Raw genomic sequence first — 23,893 nt, 5'->3', positions numbered from 1 at the left:
GAGAGAGGGAAAAAAGGGAAGAAGGGAAAGTGGATTCAGTTACTCACAACCCAGGTTATGAAGCAACAGGGAAAGGTAAACAGGGAGGGTAGCAAGGATGGAGGCATGGTTGTCAGAGGGAAGCCAAAGATATTCTACTGTAAGTACTGTGCCAGCTTCAAACCAAAGAGGATGCATACAGAAGTAAAGAGGTATATAGTATAAAGATAAACACAACTATGTAGGATGAAAAGATGCGTGAATGGCTAAAGAGGAAAGGGAAAGAGGAGAAGACTGAAGAGTGAATGGGAGTGAGGTTGTTAAACAACGTTATCTTTATACTATATACCTCTTTACTTCTGTATGCATCCTCTTTGGTTTGAAGCTGGCACAGTACTTACAGTAGAATATCTTTGGCTTCCCTCTGACAACCATGCCTCCATCCTTGCTTCCCTCCCTGTTTACCTTTCCCCTGTTGCTTCATAACCTGGGTTGTGAGTAACTGAATCCACTTTCCCTTCTTCCCTTTTTTCCCTCTCTCCTCCCTGATGAAGGAACAAAGTTCCGAAAGCTAGGAATGTAAATTTTCAGTTCTGTTTTATGTGTATCTATCAGCTGTACTGAGCTGAGGTAAGTACTGGCCAGCCCCTCTATCTCTTTGTTAGTATTTGTTTCACATCTTATATGAGATTTTCCATTAATCATTTATATTGTATATAACCCGTCTCTCCCTATAGCTTACCCCTACTTTTTTCAGAATCTCGAACAGCTTGCACCAATTTATATTGTCGAACGCTTTTTCCAGATCGACAAATCCTATGAAAGTGTCTTGATTTTTCTTTAGCCTTGCTTCCATTATTAGCCGTAACGTCAGAATTGCCTCTCTTGTCCCTTTACTTTTCCTAAAGCCAAACTGATCGTCACCTAGCGCATTCTCAATTTTCTTTTCCGTTCTTCTGTATATTATTCTTGTAAGCAGCTTCGATGCATGAGCTGTTAAGCTGATTGTGCGATAATTCTCGCACTTGTCAGCTCTTGCCGTCTTCGGAATTGTGTGGATGGTGCTTTTCCGAAAGTCAGATGGTATATCGTCAGACTCATATATTCTACACACGAACGTGAATAGTCGTTTTGTTGCCACTTCCCCCAATGATTTAGAAATTCTGATGGAATGTTATCTATCCCTTCACATATCATTTGTTGTAATTTGTCCAGGAGGTTAGGATAATATTCTCCAGTAATTGTTTGCCCAATGGGGAGATAATCTACAAACAAAATCCCCTTCGCATCCAGAACACTGATACCGTGACCTTTCCCCACTGGAGGAATTGTCTTTGCCTTCTTTGATAGTGGAGAATCAGCATGTTTCCACTGTTTTGACCGTTGTAGTAGTGCACTCAAGTTTCATCTGTGGTCACAAACTGGCGCAAAAAATCTTGCTCTTTTCTCCTAAAATGAGCCAAACATTGTTCCGATATGTCCATTCTGATGCATTTTGGATCCAGCATCAAGAGTCGCTGCACCCATCTTGCAAATAATTTTTTTTCATTTCTAATTCTTCAGTGAAAATGTGATATACCCTTTCAGATGACATCTGGCAAGTGTGCGGAATTTCAAGTTTTTTCTATCGGCGATCCTTTGTGACCGTTTTGTGCACTTTTGCTGTGATTTCTGGAGTAGTGACACACCTCTGTTGACCACTGTGTGGATCATCATCTAAGCTCTTCAGACCAAATTTAAATTCATTTGTCCCTTGGCAACAGTTGATACCTTGCTTTATGATGTACTTACTTGCTGCTTGAATCTCGATTTATTTATTTATTTTTTTTTTTTCTCTCTCTCGCTCCAGTCATTGCAAATCACTATGCAGGAACGACAACAGAGCCACATCACCACCACGGCACTCTTACAAGAGCACTGACGTGGCATGTGTTTACAGGCAACAGTCCGGTGAATATCACATGAACAACTCGTTGTGCTAGCACTGACCTCTCGTGATTCCGAGAACTTTTCGAACCACACTTGTACAAATATGCATAAGACAGGGATGCTGTTTTGGTTAGCATTTCATTTAATATACTCAGAAAAGTGTAAATTGTCATTCTATTCTATGGAGTGGAAGTTGGATTGCGTGCTGGGAGAGCGAGGTGGCGCAGTGGCTAGCGCACTGGACCCGCAATCGGGAGGACGACAGTTCAATCCCGTATCCAGCCATCCTGATTTAGGTTTTCTGTGATTTCCCTAAATCGCTCTAGGCAAATGCCGAGATGGTTCCTTTGAAAGGGCACGGCCGACTTCCTTCCCTGTCCTTCCCTAATCCGATGAGACCGATGACCTCACTGTCTGGTCTTCTCCCTGAAACAACCCAACCCTATTAGACTGCTAAGACTTGTCTAGGAACACTGATTTTGTAATTGAAATATTTCTTAAATCAAGATAACAATGAAAATAAGAAATTTTTGACAGTATAATGTAATTGCTTAGATAAAAAAATCTACTCTCCAAGTGGCAACAGGACAACACAGGTACATAAGTAAGATTTTATGTATGCAAGATTTTGGAAGCCAGTGGCTCCTCCTTCAGGCAGAAGTGTTGAAGGGGAAGGAAGAGGGGTGAGTAGAGTTCAGAAAAGTCACCCAGAACCCCGGGTCAGGGGAGACTCACTGGATGGTCTAACAGTACCACCACTTGCAAAGTAGGTTAGAAATCAGATTAATAATGTTGCTCACACAGCATATGTTCGCCTTATCGGCCAACAACAAAGTTATTTTCTGTGGATGGTATCGTCAGAATGGAAATAATGAAGTCACTGTAAAGAAGTAATTAATTTTGGCACTTATCTTGAATGGATTTCCACGTAGATTTTGTCGAAGTTGTTAGGACTCATCTTGTAAATTCTAGGGTGATTCCACTTTGAGTGCTAGAAGGTCCACATCTGTATTTTAGCAATATTTGAATACCTAACAAATGCGTTTTTCTGGAAATTCGTAATGCTCAAACAATCGCAGATCAGAACAATGGTATGGTAGAAATAATTTTTGACTTGGTGTTCATGATCCACATTTTTATTAAATTTTTGTAAATTCACATATACTTTTTCTGAATTGTCACATAATCGAGAAAACAGTTTTGTATCAATCTTCATATATTTAATTTCCACTTTAACCAAACACAAGACTTGACTGTTCTTTTACAAAGCGAAATAACAACTTAACTTCTGCAAAGTGAAACAAAGACTGCTCTGTGCGCATTCGTGCCAAAACGGTTACAAGTAAGTCAAAGATTATGACAGTCTCACAGAAATGAATACGCATGAGAACCATATAACTGTAATATATCGATACATCGGAGTACATATACATTAATAAAACCAAATGTGAATATTGTCACAAAAATATGTCTGTTACTTCGCAGAAAAGTAGTACGATATTACTGGTATCGAGAACTGGGGTTGGAGTGCCGTAATGGTCACGTAAATAAAGAACCATTAAAACGGGATGAGAAGGAAAGAAGAGCATCGGATGAGATTTGAAAATCTGAGAGCTTAAGAGTGGAAGATAGGCTAGAGACGTGTAAGCTTTCAGGTTTTTCAAATCTCATCTGGTGCAGTGCCCAACAATCAGCCTTTCCTTCTCATCCAATCGACTAAGTCTCCTCTACCTGGGGTTTTGGGTGACTTTTTCAAACCCTACCCCTTTTCCTAAACCTTTCCAATCCTTTTCCTTCACACTTCTTCCTTCCCTTTAACCAGACACTAACTCTGAAAGTGTTCATGCATGAAACCTTTTTTTTATGTATGTTTGTTGTCCAGCTGTTACTTGGTGAGGAGAACTTTTTTATGTATCCAATTACATTATATTGTTATTCTGGGAAAACTGTCCATCTTTAACAACGACAAAATTAGGACTAACTGACAATAACACTGAAATATTGAAAGGTTCACATTCCAAAATATTTTACCAGTCTAGAAACTGACAATTTTGAATGTAGGTAACTTTTTCAGCACACAGATTTCAGAAAAGGTAAGATGCTGTGTATAAAGGGGAGAATAAGTACTTTTGAATTAAAGTACCGGTATGCCAATCTCAGAACAGACAATTATCAATGGGGTCAAATTTTGCAGTGCACTTGATTTTAGTTACTTGTAAGTTCCGTTATTACTCAAAATAATTTTTTCTCAGTAAACTGTTATCATCAGCATCCTATAAACTGCGCACCGAATAATAAGATTTTCAAAATTACAGATTGGATAAGGCACATTTTTGAGGGTGTCCGGATACTTTTGATCACCTAGTGATGTTATTACACCTCTGTTCAAAAATACGAAGATAGTAACTAACACGCATTTACATGAGTTTGAGTAAAAGAATGAAATTTGTTTTAAGTCCTTTGTACACTCATTACAAGAATATGAATTTATAGTTTCCAATTTTATAAAATGAGATAATTATTTGAAATGTTTGAATTTTGCGTGGAAGATAGAGCAAATAATAAAAAAAAGTTTTAGGAGTGGGATCGCAGTAATTGGGCACTCTGTAGCAGTTTATACAATACCGTGCATCATCACAACCCTCAGTGCAGCACGCTACACCCTTGATTACATTGTGGTGTCTCATCTGTGATTGTATTATTCGAAGGCATCAGAGACCAAAGTCGCTCAGAAAAATTAACCAGTTGAAACTCTTCTGTTACTATTGTTCTCAAATACCAAATAGATTCAGACACAGACTGTAACCGTAATTTACTCAAAAAAAAAACCTTGCGAACAAGAAGTGTAACAATTTTACTTATCTGTTATACTGTTGCTCTTGGTGAATCTAAAGTGCGGTTATTCTATAAAGTCTAGTATTCTTGCCTTTCATGTACTAGGAGCGGAGGTGGCAATTTTATGAATTAACTTCAACTTCCATTTTGCGTAGCAATATTAATTTGTTTACAATTTCTCTCTCTGAGCAACAGAACATTGAACTCAAACTTCAACTTGTACACTTTGTGATTAAAGTATCCGAACACGTAGCTGAAAATGACTTAAAATTTCCTGACACCCTCCATCGGTAATGCTGGAATTCAATATGACGACGGCCCACCCTTAGTCTTGATGACAGCTTCCACTCTCAAAGGCATATGTTCAATCAGGTACTGGAAGGTTTCTTGGGGAAATGCAACCAATTCTTCACGGAGTGCTGCACTGAGGAGACGTATCGATGTCGGTGAGGCCTAGTAGCAAGTCGGCATTCCAAAACATCCCAAAAGCTGTTATAAAGGACTCAGGTCAGGACTCTATGCAGGCCAGTCCATTACAGGGATGTTATTGTCGTGTAACCACACCGCCACAGGCTGTGAATTACGAACAGGTGCTCGATCATGTTGAAAGATGCAGTCGCCATCCCCGAATTGCTCTCCAATAGTGGAAACCAAAAAGATGCTTAAAACATCAATTTAGGCCTGTGCTGTAATAGTGCCACGCAAAACAACAAGGAATACAGGCCCCCTCCAAGCAAAACACAACCACATCGTAACACCACCGCCTCCGAATTATACTGTTGGCACTACACACACTGCCAGATGACGTTCAAAGGGCATTCGCCACACCCACACCCTGTCATTGTATCGCCACATTGTGTACAGCGATTCGTCACTGCACACAATGTTTTTTCCACAGTTCAGTCGTCCAATGTTTATGCTCCTTACTCAAATCGAGGCATCATTTGGCATTTACCGGCGTGATGTGTGGCTTTTGAGCAGCAGCTCGACCACGAAATCAAGTTTTCGCACCTCCTGCCTAACTGTCATAGTACTTGCAGTGGGTCCTGATGCAGTTTGGAATTACTGTGTGACAATCTGGATAGATTTCTGCCTATTACACACTATGACCCTCTTCAACTGTCGGCAGTCTCTGTCAGTTAACAGATGAGGTCGGCCTGTACGCTTTTGTGATGTACGTGTCCCTTCACGTTTCCTCTTCACTATCACATCGGAAACAGTGGACCTAGCGATGTTTAGGAGTGTGGAAATCTCGCCTACAGACGTATGACACAAGTGACACCCAATCACCTGACCACGTTCGAAGTTGATGAGTTCCGCGGAGCACACATTCTGCTTTGTAACGATGTCTAATGACTACTGAGGTCGCTGTTATGGAGTACCTGGCAGTGGGTGGAAGCACAATCCTTCTAATATGAAAAACATTTTTGGGGGTGTCCAGACACTTCTGATCATACAGTGTATGTTATTACACCTCTGTTCAAAAATATGAAGATAGTAACTGACAGATTTTTACATGAGTTTGAGTGAAAGAATGATATTGGTTTTAATTGCTTTGCACACTAATTACAAGAATATAAATTTATAGTTTTTAATTTTGTAAAATGAAAACATTATTCAAAATGTTTTAGTTTTGCATTGTGATTGTAAAAACTAAGTTTAACTGATATTAATAGTTAGTTTGAATGTGACAGGATCATGGACGTAATTGTTACTTTTACGAAGATTATTTCAAAAATAAATCAATAAGGATATGTCTGAATTTCACATACGAAAGTGGCAAAATGAACAGATCGATACCATATTGCGGTGTGCCATAAAGAAAATTACGCAGTTGAGTTTCATTACGTATTGCAGAGAGGAGCACTGGGACAATGGGAATCTGGAGCAGCAAGGGCAGCAGTGGAGACAGCGTGGCCATCGTGGGGGAGGCTGTGGGGCCGCTGTCAGCCGGAGCGACGTTGCCGCTCACTGCTGGCGTGCGCGCACTGTACGTCGTGCCGGAGGGAAGCGGCCAGACGACGTTCGCGCAGGACGAGCTGCTGCCGCCGCTGCCCCTGCCGTCTCTGGAGCACACCGTGGAGAGGTCAGTGTCGGCACGAGGTTGCTTTAGATGTGTCTGGTAACTGACACCACTTCAGTCGTCAGTAAACTGCCAATACCAGATATCAACTTCATACTCTTAATGTATGCTGATCTTGGGAAAGATCAGTTTGGATTCCATAGAAATATTCTAACACGCGGCAATACTGACCGTACGACTTATCTTAGAGGATAGATTAAAGAAAGGCAAACCTACATTTCTTCCATTTGTAGCCTTAGAAAAAGCTTTTGGCAATGTTGGCTGGAATACTCTCTTTCAGATTCTGAAGGTGGCAGGTGTAAAATACGAGGAACAAAACGTTATTTACAATTTGTACAGAAAACCAGACGGCAGTTATAAAGAGTCGAGGGGCATGAAAGGGAAGCAGTGGCTGGGAAGGGAGTGAGACAAGGTTGTAGCCTATCTCCGAAGTTGTACAATCTATATATTGAGCAAAGTTGAACGGAATGGACAGTGTCTTGAAAGGAGGATATAAGATGAACATAAACAAAAGCAAAACGAGGATAATGGAATGTAGTAGAATTAAATCGGGTGATGCTGAGGGTATTAGATTAGGAAATGAGACGCTTAAAGTAGTAAAGGAGTTTTGGTATTTGGGAAGCAAAATAACTGATGATGGATATAAAATGTAGACTGGCAATAGCAAGGAAAGCGTTTCTGAAGAAGAGAAATTTGTTAACATCGAGTATAGATTTAAGTGTCAGGAAGTCATTTCTGAAAGTATTTGTGTGGAGTGTAGCCATGTACGGAAGTGAAACATGGATGATAAATAGTTTGGACAAGAAGAGAATAGAAGCTTTCAAAATGTGGTGCTACAGAAGAATGCTGAAGATCAGATGGATAGATCACATAACTAATGAGGAGGTACTGAATAGAATTGGGGAGTAGAGGAATTTGTGGGACAACTTGACTAGAAGAAGGGATCGGTTGGTAGGACTTGTTCTGAGGCATCAAGGGATCACCAATTTAGTATTTCGAGGGCAGCGTGGAGGGTGAAAATCATAGAGGGAGACCAAGAGATGAAAACACTAAACAGAATCAGAAGGATGTAGGTTGCAGTAGGTACTGGGAGATGAAGGAGCTTGCACAGAATAGAGCAGCATGGAGAGCTGCATCAAACCAGTCTCAGGACTGAAGACCACAACAACAACAATTTTCAAAATGGAATGTCCCATGCATTTAGCTCCAACAGCCTTTTTGCATTCAAAGTCTCTTAATTCCTGTCCTGCAGCCATAATCACTTGAAAACCTTTTGACATGGTTTGACCTGAGTACAAAAGACAGGTCCACTGATGCACTGCCCTTTTATACCTGGTGTATGCGATACTACCGTCACCTGTATACATGAATATTGCTGGCCCATGCCTTTCGTCACCTCGGTGTATTTCAGCAGATACTCTAGTTTCACTGTCCCATAAAATTACTGGCCTCATCATATTTCATATTGTGATTATATTTGAGGCAGTGTCTGGTAATTGTTGAGCAAGTGTTGCTTGATGTTCCTTGTTTTTCTCCTAAACTGTTCTAATGGACTGCTATGCTGCCCCCTCCCTGCACCCCCCCCCACCCCCCACCAATCCCCCCCCCCCCCCCCCGTCCCCCCTTCCCCCCCTCCTGCCACAATAAAATACTGAACATTTGCACAGAATGTAGTACATTACTGGAGATGTAAATTTTCTCTAACATTACCAGAAATTTGTTGGCAGGTGTGAAATACTTTGGAAACCTCAAGTAGAAATATGGTGAGCAGTATTTTGGTGCAAACACAAAGTTCCTGTCACAGACCGATTAAGGGAGCGCTCTCTGATAAAGATGTCGTATAACCTAACAGAGTGGGGCAGATGCTCAAATTTAAGCAAGGGTTGGGACCCAGCATTGAGTTATTGAGACCTCACTGGTCATCTTATCCATCAAAGAAGACACAGAGTGAAAGCGCATTTCACAGAATACCAGTGTGGATTATGAAAAATGAGAGGGCATCAAAGGGTTAGTGGGTATTGGTGGTTGAACCTGGCTGTAGACAGAAATGTGTCATTGACAGTATTTCACAATGTGCTCATTCTCCAGGCAGAAAGCACGTGTCACAGCACGGCTCATAGCAGATGACTAAGACGACAGAGTCAGTCACTGAAATATTGCGCATGGAAATGAGATTAGCTGAAGCCTTCAGGACTGCTTTGTCAACTGCCAGTAAAAATTTCTTCATACACTGAGGTTTTTAGATAAATTCTTTTATTCTGTGTTCAAAGTAAATGAGTAAATTATATCTTTGCACATTTTCTGCTTATATGCACAAAAAGATGTAGAAACTGTCAAAACATCAAGTACAGTTGCACTTTGTAAAAGAAGTATGAATGGAGAGACAGATTATGAAGACACTGGCAATTTAGCCTTTTGGTAAATTTAAAGGTAACTATTTTTCCAGTAATGTGCCTTCACACCATAGTGTTCTCATTTTCTGTTGGTAACATAGTATGATTTTCCATACTGTTGAGTGGTACTTAAGTAAATAATTTAGTGAAATCAAAGTGAACTAGAAATTAGAATATAAATGAAAAAATTGGTTTAGTTTAGAGAGTTACATACTGGCATTCAGCGGGCAGAACAGCAGAACAGAAGAGACAATGACCGTGAAGTCAGCAAGTTCCACATAAGCGGGCGCTGTCGATTCAGCCGTCAGGGCATCGCCCGACCGGCTCACGTGTTTCTCAGTTGTCGCATGTGAGCAAAGGCCCTCGCCTGCATTCCAAGAGCCAATGACCGACGTTAAGAAGATTCTTCGAGAAGCTTTTCAACGTGACAGAAGAGGCAATGGTCGTGAAGTCGTTCACCTCCAGTGAACTGAAGTGAATAAATACGCGAGACGCGGTGGGCCCGACAGATGAAGACGGGGACGAAGACGAAGACGGAGGCGGAGGCGGGGACGGAGACGAAGACGAGAGACAAAGGAAGAAAAGAAGAGCAGCAGTAGTTTTCAGTCAGTTTCGGTGCTGAAGACCGTCATGCAAGAAGAGACTGCTTCATGCACAGACGCACCAAGTCTGCCGCTGTAATGGAATAGCAAGCAGCAGCCGCGGCGCCAGAAGACAGAAGTTAAAAGGTATTTGAAGTCTGATTTTTACGTACCCGGGTGACTCGTGAGGACGGGAAGGAGACGGCCTCACCTCAGCAGTCACCTGTGAGCTGGGATGAAGACCTGACAGCCGAAGACTGGCAAGCGGGAGTCCATGGTTCGAGTTCAACTGTATCTTATGGGATGTTCTGATTCGGAGAGCGGCAGCTGTGTCGTTTGTGAAGTCTTCTGCTGCGGCAGCGGCGGCGGCGTCTGATTACGCGTAGCGGTGTGTATCTCGTGTCGCCGTCTTGCCCAGTTGACTGGAGACGCGCAGCGCGAGGTGGCTCGTTTAATTATTGCGAGCGAAGTCGTGCATCGGATGGTGATACCTTGGATGTGGCGTCCCAGTGTTTCTCTTCTCTAAGCGGCCGCGTGTGTTGTGCGTCGACCAGCGGAGCGGCGCGGTGGGGCAAGGCCAGTGTCCCGAACTCGAACCACGGACTCCCGCTTGCCAGTCTTCAGCTGTCAGGTCTTCATCCCAGCTCACAGGTGACTGCTGAGGTGAGGCCGTCTCCTTCCCGTCCTCACGAGTCACCCGGGTACGTAAAAATCAGACTTCAAATAGCTTTTAAATTCTGTCTTCTGGCGCCGCGGCTGCTGCTTGCTATTCCATTACAGCGGCGGACTTGGTGCGTCTGTGCATGAAGCAGTCTCTTCTTGCATGACGGTCTTCAGCACCGAAACTGACTGAAAACTACTGCTGCTCTTCTTTTCTTCCTTCGTCTCTCGTCTTCGTCTCCGTCCCCGCCTCCGTCTTCGTCTTCGTCCCCGTCTTCATCTGTCGGGCCCACCGCGTCTCACGTATTTATTCACTTCAGTTCACTGGAGGTGAATGACTTCACGGCCATTGCCTCTTCTGTCACGTTGAAAAGCTTCTCGAAGAATCTTCTTAACGTCGATCATTGGCTCTTGGAATGTAGGCGAGGGCCTTTGCTCACATGCGACAACTGAGAAACACGTGAGCCGGTCGGGCGATGCCCTGACGGCTGAATCGACAGCGCCCGCTTATGTGGAACTTGCTGACTTCACGGTCATTGTCTCTTCTGTTCTGCTGTTCTGCCCGCTGAATGCCAGTATGTAACTCTCTAAACTAAACCAAGTTTTTCATTTATATTCTAATTTCTAGTTCACTTTGATTTCACTAAATTATTTACTTAAGTACCACTCAACAATACAGATTATCAGGCGTTGTAAGCTGAAACTGGTTAAAAGTTGGAAGGAAGGAAGATAAATAAATGATAACCTAAATAGGAAAAAAAATGGCACATTCGTTCAATAAATATTTAATGTAGTACCCTTCATGTGGAAGATGCTAAAATGCTACCTTTCAGCGTAACCTAGGTCTCTGGCTGTGCTACAGATTAGTGTGCTACCACAACCAAAGTTTTCTATTCACATTTGTTGGCTTCACCAACTCAGAAACAACTTTCCACCTCGCAATTAGCTGCTACATCCTGTCAGGTAGGGAGAGTGATTAAGGTGCATAACGCCACCTTGTTTTGGTGCCCAGATTTGGACCTCCCCTTACACACAGTTACCCTGGGACTGCGTATTACCTTGCCGACTGAACGGCTGGAGGCTTACAGTGCCTACCTGGTTATTGTTTGCACAGAGCACAAATATGTAATGCGCTCTCTCCACAACACAGTTAAAGAAGGGAGGAACACTAGCTCTTAGTAGGGAGAGGTTTTCATCGCTGGACCGAACTGAGCAAATTTGTGTTTTGTCAGGAAATCTTTTGCTTTGAAAGATGGTGGCTTCCTGTATCGATACAAAGCACAGAGTGCTTCCCCATTTACAACCGTGCCTGGCACCAAAGCAGAGCAAGCCAAACCTTAGTCCTGCCATACAAGTCTTACTCATTGTTTCATGACTGGCAAAGTGTCATCACACGTTAGAGCACTTTAGAATAGAATGTCATTTATTGTGACCCTGTGCCCCCAGAAATTTTAGTACTGCTGCCAGTAAGATGCAAAGCTCATGTGATGAACAGCAGCTAGCTCTAAATGTGGAAAAATGTAAGTTAATGAGGATGAGCAGTGAGAACAAACCTGTAATGTTCGGATACAGTATTGTTAGTCTCCTTTTTGGCACATCCAAGTCATTTTCCAGGTGTACCAGTATGAAGTGAGCTTTCTTTTGTGAAAATGAAACACTAATTTTGAATTGAAAAGTAAAAACATTGTATTCAAAGTACTGACCATTGCTTTCTATACATTTTGACCACCTTTCTGGCAAATTGTGGATACCACGCCAATAGAAATGTTCGTCTTTTGAAGCAAACCAATTGGACACCCAATTTTCGACTTCTTCGTAGGAACCGAAGTGTTCCTCAGCCAGTGCGTGTCCCATTGATGAAAACAAATGGTAGTTGGTACGGGCGAAGTCTGGTGAATACGGCGGGTGGGGTAGCAGCTCCCAGCCAAGTGTTTTGATTGTATCCTGAACCATTTTTGCTTTGTGTGCAGGTCCACTGTCGTGCCATGTCTGCTGGCCCATTCTGGTCTTTTTTCGATCCATGCATAGTTCAAATTGATCATTTGTTGTCTGTAGCGATTAGTATTCACAGTTTCACTGGGTTTTAGAAGCTCATGATATACCACACCTTTCTGATCCTACCAAACACAGAGTATTGTCTTCTTGCCGAATCGATCTGGTTTTGCACTCGATGTTGATGGTTGTCCCGGATTTTTCCCGTTAATGATTCTCAAAATAAATCCATTTTTCATCGCCAGTAACAATTCGATGCAAAATTGATTTTCTTTCATGTCTTTGAAGCAAAATTTGACAAATTGTTTTTCAGTTTTTCATCTGTCTTTCATTCAATTCATGTGCCACCCATTTTCCACACTTTTGGATCTTTCCCATAGCTTTCAAACGGTCAGAAACTGTTTGTTCTGCAACATTTACCATTGCTGCCATTTGCTTCTGACTCACAATTCGGTGTCTTCGAACTTTTTTGATGGTCTTCCACATTTTGCATTTCTTACATCAAAATCATTATTTCTGAACCATTGAAACCATCTTTTGCATGTTGCTTCTGATAGAGCAGGATCACCATATGCCTCGACAAGCATTCGATGCGACTCTGCAGCACTTTTTTTTAAAATGCAAACAAAAAATTAATGCTTTCCGCAAATCATCACTTTCTGGTACAAAATTCGGCATTATTAACAAGATGAAAACATACGATGTTGTTTGTTCCATGACTTGATGTATACTAAATATCTTTGACAGATGTCGTACCAACCAAACAAAAAAAAAAAAAAATTAAGGCTCGTTCACAGCAAATGTTCCCTGTCAACACAATTGTATCTTAACGCTCATTTCATACCGGTACACCTGGTAAATGGCTGGGTGTAATATTGCAAAAAAAAAAAAAAAAATGTAGTGGGATGAATGTGTGAAAAATGTAAAATGTGGTAGGATAGGCAAATAGTAGACTTCAGTTTGCTGGCAGAATTTTGGGAAAGTATGGGTCATCTGTAAAGGAGACTGCGTATTGGATGCTGATGCAAGCTATTCTTGAATATTGCTCGAGTCTTTGGGAACCGTACCAGGTCAGACTGAAAGAGGGCATCGAAGTAATTCAGAGATGGGATAGATTTGTTACCAGTAGGTTCAAGCAACACATAAGTGTTGTGGAGATGCTGTGGGAACTCGAATGGGAATCCCTGGAGGAACAATATTGAGAAAATTTAAAGAACTGGCCTTTGAAGCTGACTGCCAAACTATTCTGCTGCCGTCAGGACACGTCGCACGTAAGGACCGCGAATATAAGATACGAGAAATTAGGGTCCTTATGGAGGTATATAGATTGTCATTTTTCCCTCACTCTATTTGCAAGTAGAACTGGAAAGGAAATGGCTTGCAGTGGTACGTGGTTCCCTCTGCCATGCACCATATGGTGACGTGCAGATTCTAGATGTAGATGTAGAAACTCAAAGCACCAGCATATTGGAAACTTATGTGAGACACGAAGCAAGCTGTGAAGGAGCATTGCCATGTCTAACACTGTGGAATGGTGTTACAGCTACTGCTGGGGTGATTTCCCAACGGTGAAGCGAAGTGTCCATTGACATAATACATCATGATAGAGCACATAAGAGCCTCATAGTTTCTCTGTAGCTGTTGTTGTGATTATCCCTGCAATACCTATCTCAGCTACATCATCATTTTTACCTAGCGGTCACACAGTCTTCCATCGAGTGATCAGTCACAGTGCCTTCTCGCTGAAAAATCGGGAGGCACGCATACTTATGGTCTCAGTTCAGAGAGTAATAACTAGTGTTTTATGAGATATTTTTCTCTAAATACCTGTTGTTGTTGTTGTTGTTGTTGTTGTGGTGGTCTTCAGTCCTGAGACTGGTTTGATGCAGCTCTCCATGCTACTCTATAGTGTGCAAGCTTCTTCATCTCCCAGTACCTACTGCAGCCTACATCCTACTGAATCTGCTTTGTGTATCCATCTCTTGGTCTCCCTCTACAATTTTTACCCTCCACGCTGCCCTCCAATACTAAATTGGTGATCCCTTGATGCCTCAGAACGTGTCCTACCAACCGATCCCTTCTTCTAGTCAAGTTGTGCCACAAACTCCTCTTCTCCCCAATTCTATTCAATACCTACTCATTAGTTATGTGGTCTACCCACCTAATCTTCAGCATTCTTCTGTAGCACCACATTTCGAAAGCTTCTATTCTCTTCTTGTCCAAACTGTTTATCGTCCACGTTTCACTTCCATACATGGCTACACTCCATACAAATACTTTCAGAAACAACTTCCTGACACTTAAATCTATACTCGATGTTAACAAATTTCTCTTCTTCAGAAACGCTTTCCTTGCCATTGCCAGTCTACATTTTATATCTTCTCTACTTCGACCGTCATCAGTTATTTGGCTCCCCAAATAACAAAACTCCTTTACTACTTTAAGTGTCTCATTTTGTAATCTAATTCCCTCAGCATCACCCGACTTAATTCGACTACATTCCATTATCCTCGTTTTGCTTTTGTTGATGTTCATCTTATATCCTCCTTTCAAGACACTGTCCATACCGTTCAACTGCTCTTCCAAGTCCTTTGCTGTCTCTGACAGATACCTAGGGAGCTTAATAAAGTTAGTACAAGCACCTTGCCTGACATCCTTCCCTCCTGTTCTAATATGAGCATTAGCGAGACACAAAAAATCTTTGTCTCTCTCCCCCATCTGGGTAAGACAGATCATCCCCTTATTGCAGGTTCCTCACAGGAAATCTGCCTTTTAACCCAAAACATCTGGATGCTTCCTGACGGCCATTTACCTTCTTTCTGGTGAGAATGTGCTGTAAAGTCAGACTGTAACAGGCCCGGGAGTACAAAAAAGGATGGGATGGTACCTTTAAACTGTTTGTCGTTTCTGAACTGCGCGCCCTGTCCACTCCACGTACCTTGTCACTGTTCGACGTCTGGTATGAACAACTATATTCTGAGACGATTAAAGGAAAATCGCAGGTTGCACTGTTTACATTCTAATTCGGAAGTGTTATCCCAATTAATGGATGATTAACAGTCCACAAAATCATTCGGACGAGCATACACGTAACCGACACGACGCGGGTGATTGTTGATGATGCGGAAGCCGAATGATCGCACGAAAGTTCTTACGCTCGTCACGCATACACAGATATTTGGTATCAGTCCTCCTTGATGCTAGTAATGATATTTTCACACTGTTCATAAAGATAGTTTTTCAGTTCTCACTTGTACAAGCTTGCGCGGCACGGTTGATTGTTGATGATGCAGAACGCGATGATCGAACGCAGGTTCTCACACTCGCTACAAGACACTGGCACTTGGCTGCACTCTTTTTGTGGCAAATAGTTTTACTGATTCACATTAGTTCATTCTTGGAGACTGAACACGGCACAGATGATTGATACAGTACAGTACAACACATAACGGGAGTATACACAAAAACGTTATCAGCAGCACTGCTCATTTTTAAATTACTTTTTGACGCACTTTCCTCTGAACCATTTCAATATATCATCAGTTTAATAGCACTTGTAGCAACACTTCAACTTCCATACTAACAATGCCTCTCGCATGCAGAGCTACACACTACACAACATATCAGTTCCGTGTCCTGTGTTCGGCTCTCTAGAAGTGGCTGCCCGCAAAGATACTCCACAACTAAACCAGCGATATGAGAGTACACTTACAAGACGTGTTGGCTGTCAGTGCTGTTGCATGTCTGTGGTACATAATTTGAGCTTGTATTAGGTCAGAAAATCGTCACATGCAACCAAAATATTCAGTTAGCATCAGTGAGGCTGGGTGAGGCAGAATGGAGGGTGGACAATGTCTAGGTGACACACAACCTTCACACCCAACCTAGGCCTCAGGTTACACCACACATCTATCTTGTCACCACAGCATACATTTCAAAAGATATTAACGGTGTTCTATTCTTTTCCTGTTTACAGAAGTATGACATCATATGCCACAATATCATTATGTCACGGAACAGAGCCGACATTTGGTATCGGAAGATTTACTTAATACGGATACGAGGTGAAACCTACCTGTAGATTAACGTTTCTTCTCGGTAGTCACGCCACGGGTCCTTTAGCTTAAAATGTTCATTACAGGATTGTATCTCTTAATAAATAAAAAGAAAAGTCCAGTAGCTCTTTTCAGACGTTCACACAAAATTACTTCGCATATTTATTTACGGAGTTTGATTCCCGTCGCTAAAGATCGAGCCTGATTACAGATCGAAAATGTTTATGTAGGTCTCCTTGTACTCACATTTGATTACCTTTAAATTATATTCTGCCGAAAGGATGAGAATTGCGAATTAATTGGCATACAAACTAATTTTTCCTATAGCAGATCAACAAATCACATACAAGGCACACAGAATGACGATAATTGTTTGTTAAGGTACAGTGACATGTTTACAAATATTACTTGTTTGTCTGTCACTGCTTATAATAGTCGCTGCTCATATCATCAAATAATCCTGAGGCTAGTCCAAACAGTGACACTAGACTACACAGTGTAGAGAGTACTGAAATCCTGGAGCAAGTTACATACTGACCAAGACTTAATTCCAAGATAAACTAGAAGCGTCATAGACGGAATTGTGCGTTTCGTCCTTGCATGAATGTGCATTAGCAAATAATGTAACTTTGGTTATTTGGTTGTTATTTGAAATTTCCCTAGGTCAGATTATTCCTCTTTAAGCAGATGTAACAACTACTGTCAGATTCTGTTATTAAATTACCGATATGACTAGTAGCTATTGAAATATTCAGAATCAAGTTATGCTTACACTATGGGGATTCCTGTCTTTAAGGTATGGCATGCATATTGATTATTAAAATTTCGATATTAAAAATTACATAATTCTTAATTATGGCAATTACATATTTGTTATTTGTGTCATTGGGTACAGAAAATTTAGCCCATCAATAGTATGTTAACACTGGTTGAAGTCTTTAATTAATTCTCCTGAATTAATTAGGTTTGACCTAAAATAAACGTATCTTTGAAATGAGTAAAAATTGGTCTACAGTTTTTAGATCATCTAATTTACTGAATCTATTTCTTAGCTCACTGGGTTTTTATGGATGCCTTCTAGATTTAAAAATTTGAAATACAATAACTCTTGAAATACAGCATTTCCAGCAAAGCTAATTAATACAAAATGTTCAGAACAGTTAATTGCATTATCTGAATAAATATGTTTCACAGGGGAAATTAATTTACATTAGTGTGTAAATTCATGTGATGCGTGCTCAGATAATGGATTCTATCAACGAAATTTTTGGGATGAATAACAGCATGGGGGGGAAGAAGCTGATATAGATCCTGGTTATTGTCAAAGGTGTACAACTTTGCTTCCGCCATTTTTTCCCCATTATTTGAGGCTTTAATGAAACAAACTGGTTACACATGTATCATTCAAAGTATTTTCCATCGCTGGCCATTACTTTCTCCCATCTTTCTGGCAGTGTACGAATCTCGCGTCGAAAAAATTGTTCGTCTTTTGAAGTGATCCACGAATCGGTCCAATTTGTGACTTTCTTCATGAGATCGGAAGTGTCGGTCAGCCAGGCTGTGCGCCATTGATCTAAACAGGTGATAGTCAGAGGGAGCAATGTCTGGAGAATACGGCAGCTGGAGTAGGACTTCCCATTTTAACGTTTCCAAGTACGTTTCGGCCTCTTTTTTGCAACGTGGGGTTGAGCATTGTTGTGCTGCAAAATCACTTTATCGTGCCTCTCGCTGTATTGTGGCCATTTGTTTTTTAATTCTCTGCTCAAATGCATTAATTGTCTTCGATAACGAGCACCTGTGATTGTTTCACTTGGTTTCAACACCTCGTGGTACACGATGCCGAGCTGTTCACACCAAATGCTGAGCATGATCTTGGAGCCATGAATATTCGGTTTGGCCATCAGCGTGGAAGCATGGCCGCGATATCTACACGATTTTTTGTGTTTAGGGTTATCGTAATGAACCAATTTTTTGTCCACGGTCACAATGCGATGCAGAAATCCCTTCCGTTTTTGCCTCTGAAACAACTGTTCACAAATACACAAGCGTCGTTCAACGTCTCTTGGTTTCAGCTCACACGGGACCAAACTTCCTTCTTTCTGAATCATACCCATAGCCTTGAGACGTTTTGAAATGGCTTGCTGTGTCACCCCCACTAATTGTGCCAATTCTTCTCGAGTTTGATGCGAGTCTTCACTCGGCAATATCTCCAATTCTGCATCTTGGAAAACATCCTCTCTTTCACCACTATGCCGGTCTACGACTTTAAAATCACCATTCTTGAAGTGTCGAAACCACTCGTGACGCATTCTTTCCCTAATAGCGTCCTTACCGTACGTACTTGAGAGCTTTCGATGAGACTCGGCCGCTGTTTTCTTCATATTGAAACAAAACAGTAACACCACCTGCAAATGACAAGAATTAGGCTCATAAACTGACATTTTCAATCAAGAACACCTTTATGGTAGAGACACAATCAACTAATGTTTGAATGAGGTTATGTTGACCGAGGTCTACGTCTGCGATCTTTTTCTTTCGACCGCTACTTACTGTTGTTGCCACGTATCAGCAAACGGTGGAAGCAAAGTTGTACACCTTGTAATTAGGAGTAGAAAAGACAAATTACACTACTGGCCATTAAAATTGCTAAACCAAGAAGAAATGCAGATGATAAACAGGTATTCATTGGACAAAAATATTATACTAGAACTGACATGTGATTACATTTTCACGCAATTTGGGTGCGTAGATCCTGAGAAATCAGTACCCAGAACAACCACCTCTGACCGTAATAACATCCTTGATACACCTGGGCATTGAGTCAAACAGAGCTTGGATGGCTTGTACAGGTACAGCTGCCCATGCAGCTTCAACACGACACCACAGTTCATCGAGAGTAGTGACTGCCGTATTGTGACGAGCCAGTTGCTTGGCCACCATTGACGAGACGTTTACAATTGGTTAGAGATCTGGAGAATCTGCTGTCCAGGGCAGCAGTCGAACATTTTCTGTATCCAGAAAGGCCCGTACAGAACCTGCAACATGCGGTCGTGCACTATCCTGCCGAAATGTAGGGTTTCGCAGGAATTGAATGAAGGGTAGAGCCACGGGTCGTAACACATATGAAATGTAATGCCCACTGTTCAAAGTGCCGTCAATGCGAACAAGAGGTGACCGAGACGTGTAACCAATGGCACCCCATACCATCACGCCGGGTGATAGGCCAATATGGCGATGACGAATACACGCTTCCAATGCGTGTTCATCGCGATGTCTCCAAACGTGAATGCGACCATCATGATGCTGTAAACAGAACCTGGATTCATCGGAAAAAATGACGTATTGCCATTCGTGCACCCAGGTTCGTCATCGAGTACACCATCGCAGGCGCTCCTGTCTGTGATGCAGCGTCAAGGGTAACCGCAGCCGTGGTCTCTGAGCTGATACTCCACGCTGCTGCAAACGTTGTCAAACTGTTGGTGCAGATGGTTGTTGTCTTGCAAAGTCCCCATCTGTTGACTCGGGGATCGAGACATGGTTGCACGATCCGTTACAGCCGTGCGGATAAGATGCATGTCATCTCGACTGCAAGTGATACGAGGCCATTGGGATCCAGCACGGCGTTCCGTATTACCCTCCTGAACTCACCAATTCCATATTCTGCTAACAGTCATTGGATCTCGACCTATGCAAGCAGCAATGTCGCGATACGATAAACCGCAATCGTGATAGGCTACAATCCGACCTTTATCAAAGTCGGAAACGTGATGGTACGCATTTCTCCTCCTTACAAGAGGAATCACAACAACGTTTCACCAGGCAACGCTGGTCAACTGCTGTTTGTGTATGAGAAATTTGTTGGAAACTTTCCTGATGTCAGCACGTTGTAGGTGTTGCCACCGGCACCAACCTTGTGTGAATGCCCTGGAAAGCTAATCATTTGCATATCACAGCATCTTCTTCCTGTCAGTTAAATTTCGCGTCTGTAGTACGTCATCTTCTTGGTGTAGCAATTTTAATGGCCAGTAGTGTAGGATGTTGAGGGCCAAACCTGCTTTGTTACAAGTTGACTCGGAAAGTTGTATCAACAATTCAGCTGAGCACCTGGCGATACATCAGCGGTCAGTCACATTGTGAAAACCAGTGAGATTCCTCACTCTTCCATTCATTTTCCATAAAGTTGGAAATTTACTGCTATTGGATCACGGCCTGTGTCGCTGTCAGCAGGTTCGTGGACTCGTGCCGGCCCTTCTGCAGTGAGGCAGAGCTGGAGGACGTGAAGCGGGTGGCCGAGCAGTTCGCTTCTGGGGAGGGTGCCGAGCTGGACCGGCTGCTCCGGGAGAAGGCTGCGAACTCCCGCAACTGGGTGAGTGGGAGGCCCGGTCTGAAAAGTTCTTGGTCAACCATTTATACTTTCAGTTAACCTTTAATTTTCAACATAACTTCTTCCAACATCAGTACATTTTATCCAGCAGTGTTCCAGTGCCATTATCCTCTCTCTGTAGTGTTCCTCCAGTGGTCCTGCATAGTGCTTATCTAGAGCCACAGTGGCTTCTCGAGTGGACGAAAAGTGCTGACGAGTGAGGTATTTCTTCAGCTTTAAGAATACCGTATTTCCTCGAATCTAAGCCGCACTCGAATTTAAGCCGCATCTGAAAGATCAGACTCGAAATCGAGGAAAAAAAAATTTCCCAAATCTAAGCTGCACATGAAATTTGAGACTCTAAATTCAAGGGGAGAGAAAAGATTTAGACCGGACCTCCAAATTGAAACAAAGTTGGTCCATTGTAACATGAGACTCAATTTGGGTCGAATGAATGAAGATACAGCCACAGTAGTTTGGTTCGAGTCGTAAGCTTAACAGTTAAACTTTACCAAGTAGCCGTTGCTATGTGTCAGGCACTCCGTCCGTATTTATACGGGTACCCTTCCTTTTTCACGTGCTTCGGCTGGTTTTAATCGATTGCTTATTTTGCTTTGATCTGATAAGTGCCGTTCTCTTTGCTATAGGTGTTTACGTCACTCTAAGCTGAAAATGCATTACTGTACTGTGTCATGCATTGTTTGTCGCATTCTGATACTGAGTGTTTACGACCTGTTGCCACTCGTGGCATGCCTTGCTTTTGTGGACGCTACTGGAGCTTACAATTGAAAAAACGGAGAGGAATCATCTCATTGGCGAAACAATGGCAAGAGACTGCTATTTGTTGCAACCTACACTGCTGCTTTTTTTGATAATGATCAAGAAGAACCAAATAATAGGCTGCGTATGATACAAGATGTTCTGAACGAGAGTTTAGCGACAATTTTACTCAGTTTGAAAATCTTTGCAGATGTTTCTTTAGTACATTACATTCTGCACAGAAATGAGGGTCATCTTAGATTTAAAAATCTAGTCAGCTGCCATGCTTCATTTCTGACTATACCACTATTCAGCGTAAGAATAATACGAATATAAACATGACATGATATGTATATTCTTCTGCATTTGCTGTTATCTCATTCTAGTTTCATAGTTTATTAGGCAGACAGGATTTAAACGAGATAGCAGCAAACACGAAAGAATACATGGCATAATGTTTACATTCTTCTAAATTTTCTTTTAATTGATTTAATGATGCAGAGGTTTTGGTGCCAGTATTTATCTTTGTTATCTATGTGCCTGCAAAGCATGCCTTTGTAGCGCTACTTATATTCGACGGCAGAAGTTAGTTGTAGCGGCACCTACAAACATTTTTCAGAAATTCCGCGTACTTTGCACTCGATTCTAAGCCACAGGGAGGTTTTTCTTTTTTAATTACAAAAACTGGAAAAAAGTGCAACTTAGATTCGAGTAAATACGGTAGATTGACAGTCCTAGGGATCCAAATCTGGAGAATAGGGTGGATGTTCCAGCTCTTCGTAGAGCAAATCGCGGGGTCCTGGGTTTGATTTCTGGCCGGGTTGGGGATTTTCTCTGCCCAGGGACGGGGTGTTTGTGGTGTCACTATCATCATCATCATCATCATCATCATCATCATCATCATCTATGACAATGGCTAGATCGGATTGTGAAAAAATTGGACTGTGTAAAAATTGGGACTTTGTATGGGCCCTGATGACCACGCAGTTGAGCACCGCACAAACCAATCATTATCATCACAGTTCAAATCCCTCAATTTCCCCATTGTCGAGACAGGTTTGTGGTCAGGTGCATTGTCCTGCTGAAAGGATAATATTTTTCTTCTTCAGGCTGGGTCTGTTTTCACGAATGCTTGCTTCCAGTTTCATCAGAAGTTGAGAGTAATATTGTGCGGCTACGGTTTTATCCTTTTCAAGGTAGTGAACAATATTCCTTTCACATCCCAAAACACTGACGCCATGATCTTTACCACCGGTGGCACCGTCCTTGCCTTCTTTGGAGCTCAAAAACCTTCTTCTGTCCTCTCCAAAGACTGATATTTGGATTCGAGTGTGTGAATCCAGGTTTCGCTCGCTGTCACACATTGACGCAAAAAATCACTTCTGTTTTCCTTAAAATGCACCAAACAGTTTTTGGAAAGTGTTGTGTGAATGCATTTGTCGTGAGCAGTGAGAACGTGTGGCACCCATCTTGTGTAAAGCTTTCTCATGTTGAACTCCTGGTACAAGATGTGACCAACACATTCCCTCGATATCCCTAGAGCATTAGCAATTTCGTGCACCTTGTACAGTGATCTTCCACAATCATATTGTGCACTATGTCTATGATTTCCGGTGTCCTTTCACTTTTTGGATGTCCTTCATGTGGATTATCTCGGATATTTTACGGCCACATTTAAACTCGACCTTCCCTCCCTCCACAGTGAAAATTGAAGGTGAAGAGCCACTGTACACATTTAATAGCTGCAAATAAATTTCGGTTGATGTTTACAAAGAATTTAATCATTGCACGATTCTCAGATTTTTTTCCATTTTCATTGCCTCGCATACCACAACTGCTTCAAATAACGACCTAGTCAACTGCTGCCGGAAATGACTTGCTGTACTAATATGTCTACCAACGTAAGGGGGGGGGGGGGGGGGAATCACACGAGTAGTGGTGCGATCTCTGGTTGAGGCCGACAACTTTTCAGACCGCCTTCATATTTGATATTATTATCTGCTCTATTTTACAGACTATAAGATGCTATAGACTGTAGGATGCACCTTACTTTCTAAGCAGTATTTTTTAAATAATATTTTTCCACTTTCATTATTAGATTGCCAAGCCTGACTAAAAAAAAATTCTTAGTTTATGAAACCAAACTGAGCTTTAAAATCCCCGAAAATCATAACCTGCACTTCTTCTTGCTCTTTGTTGTCACTGTTGTCCTCTTCATAAATAAGATGGTCTTCACTGCCATTGAGAGATTTATTTGTGCCACA

The 23,893-nt window shown here is 41.9% G+C and overlaps 2 protein-coding genes across 4 annotated transcripts in view; one reads left to right on the top strand and one right to left on the bottom strand.

The window, feature by feature from the left end:
- The window catches only part of LOC126426799 (uncharacterized), a 388,288-nt gene that overhangs the window by 148,371 nt on the left and 216,024 nt on the right, over positions 1-23,893 (bottom strand). The window lies entirely within an intron of this gene.
- The window catches only part of LOC126426797 (peroxisomal carnitine O-octanoyltransferase), a 243,936-nt gene that overhangs the window by 16,778 nt on the left and 203,265 nt on the right, over positions 1-23,893 (top strand). For all 3 annotated transcript variants that reach the window (XM_050088798.1, XM_050088796.1, XM_050088797.1), the window contains exons 2-3: positions 6,601-6,829; positions 20,735-20,873. In XM_050088798.1, coding sequence (XP_049944755.1) covers positions 6,618-6,829; positions 20,735-20,873 — 351 coding nt within the window. In that variant the 5' untranslated portion in view covers positions 6,601-6,617. The remainder of the gene's footprint in view (positions 1-6,600; positions 6,830-20,734; positions 20,874-23,893) is intronic.

The sequence above is a fragment of the Schistocerca serialis genome, chromosome 11 (assembly GCF_023864345.2).
Source record: "Schistocerca serialis cubense isolate TAMUIC-IGC-003099 chromosome 11, iqSchSeri2.2, whole genome shotgun sequence".
Classification (NCBI taxonomy): Eukaryota; Metazoa; Arthropoda; class Insecta; order Orthoptera; family Acrididae; genus Schistocerca; species Schistocerca serialis.
This window is presented reverse-complemented; position numbering and strand designations above follow the sequence as displayed.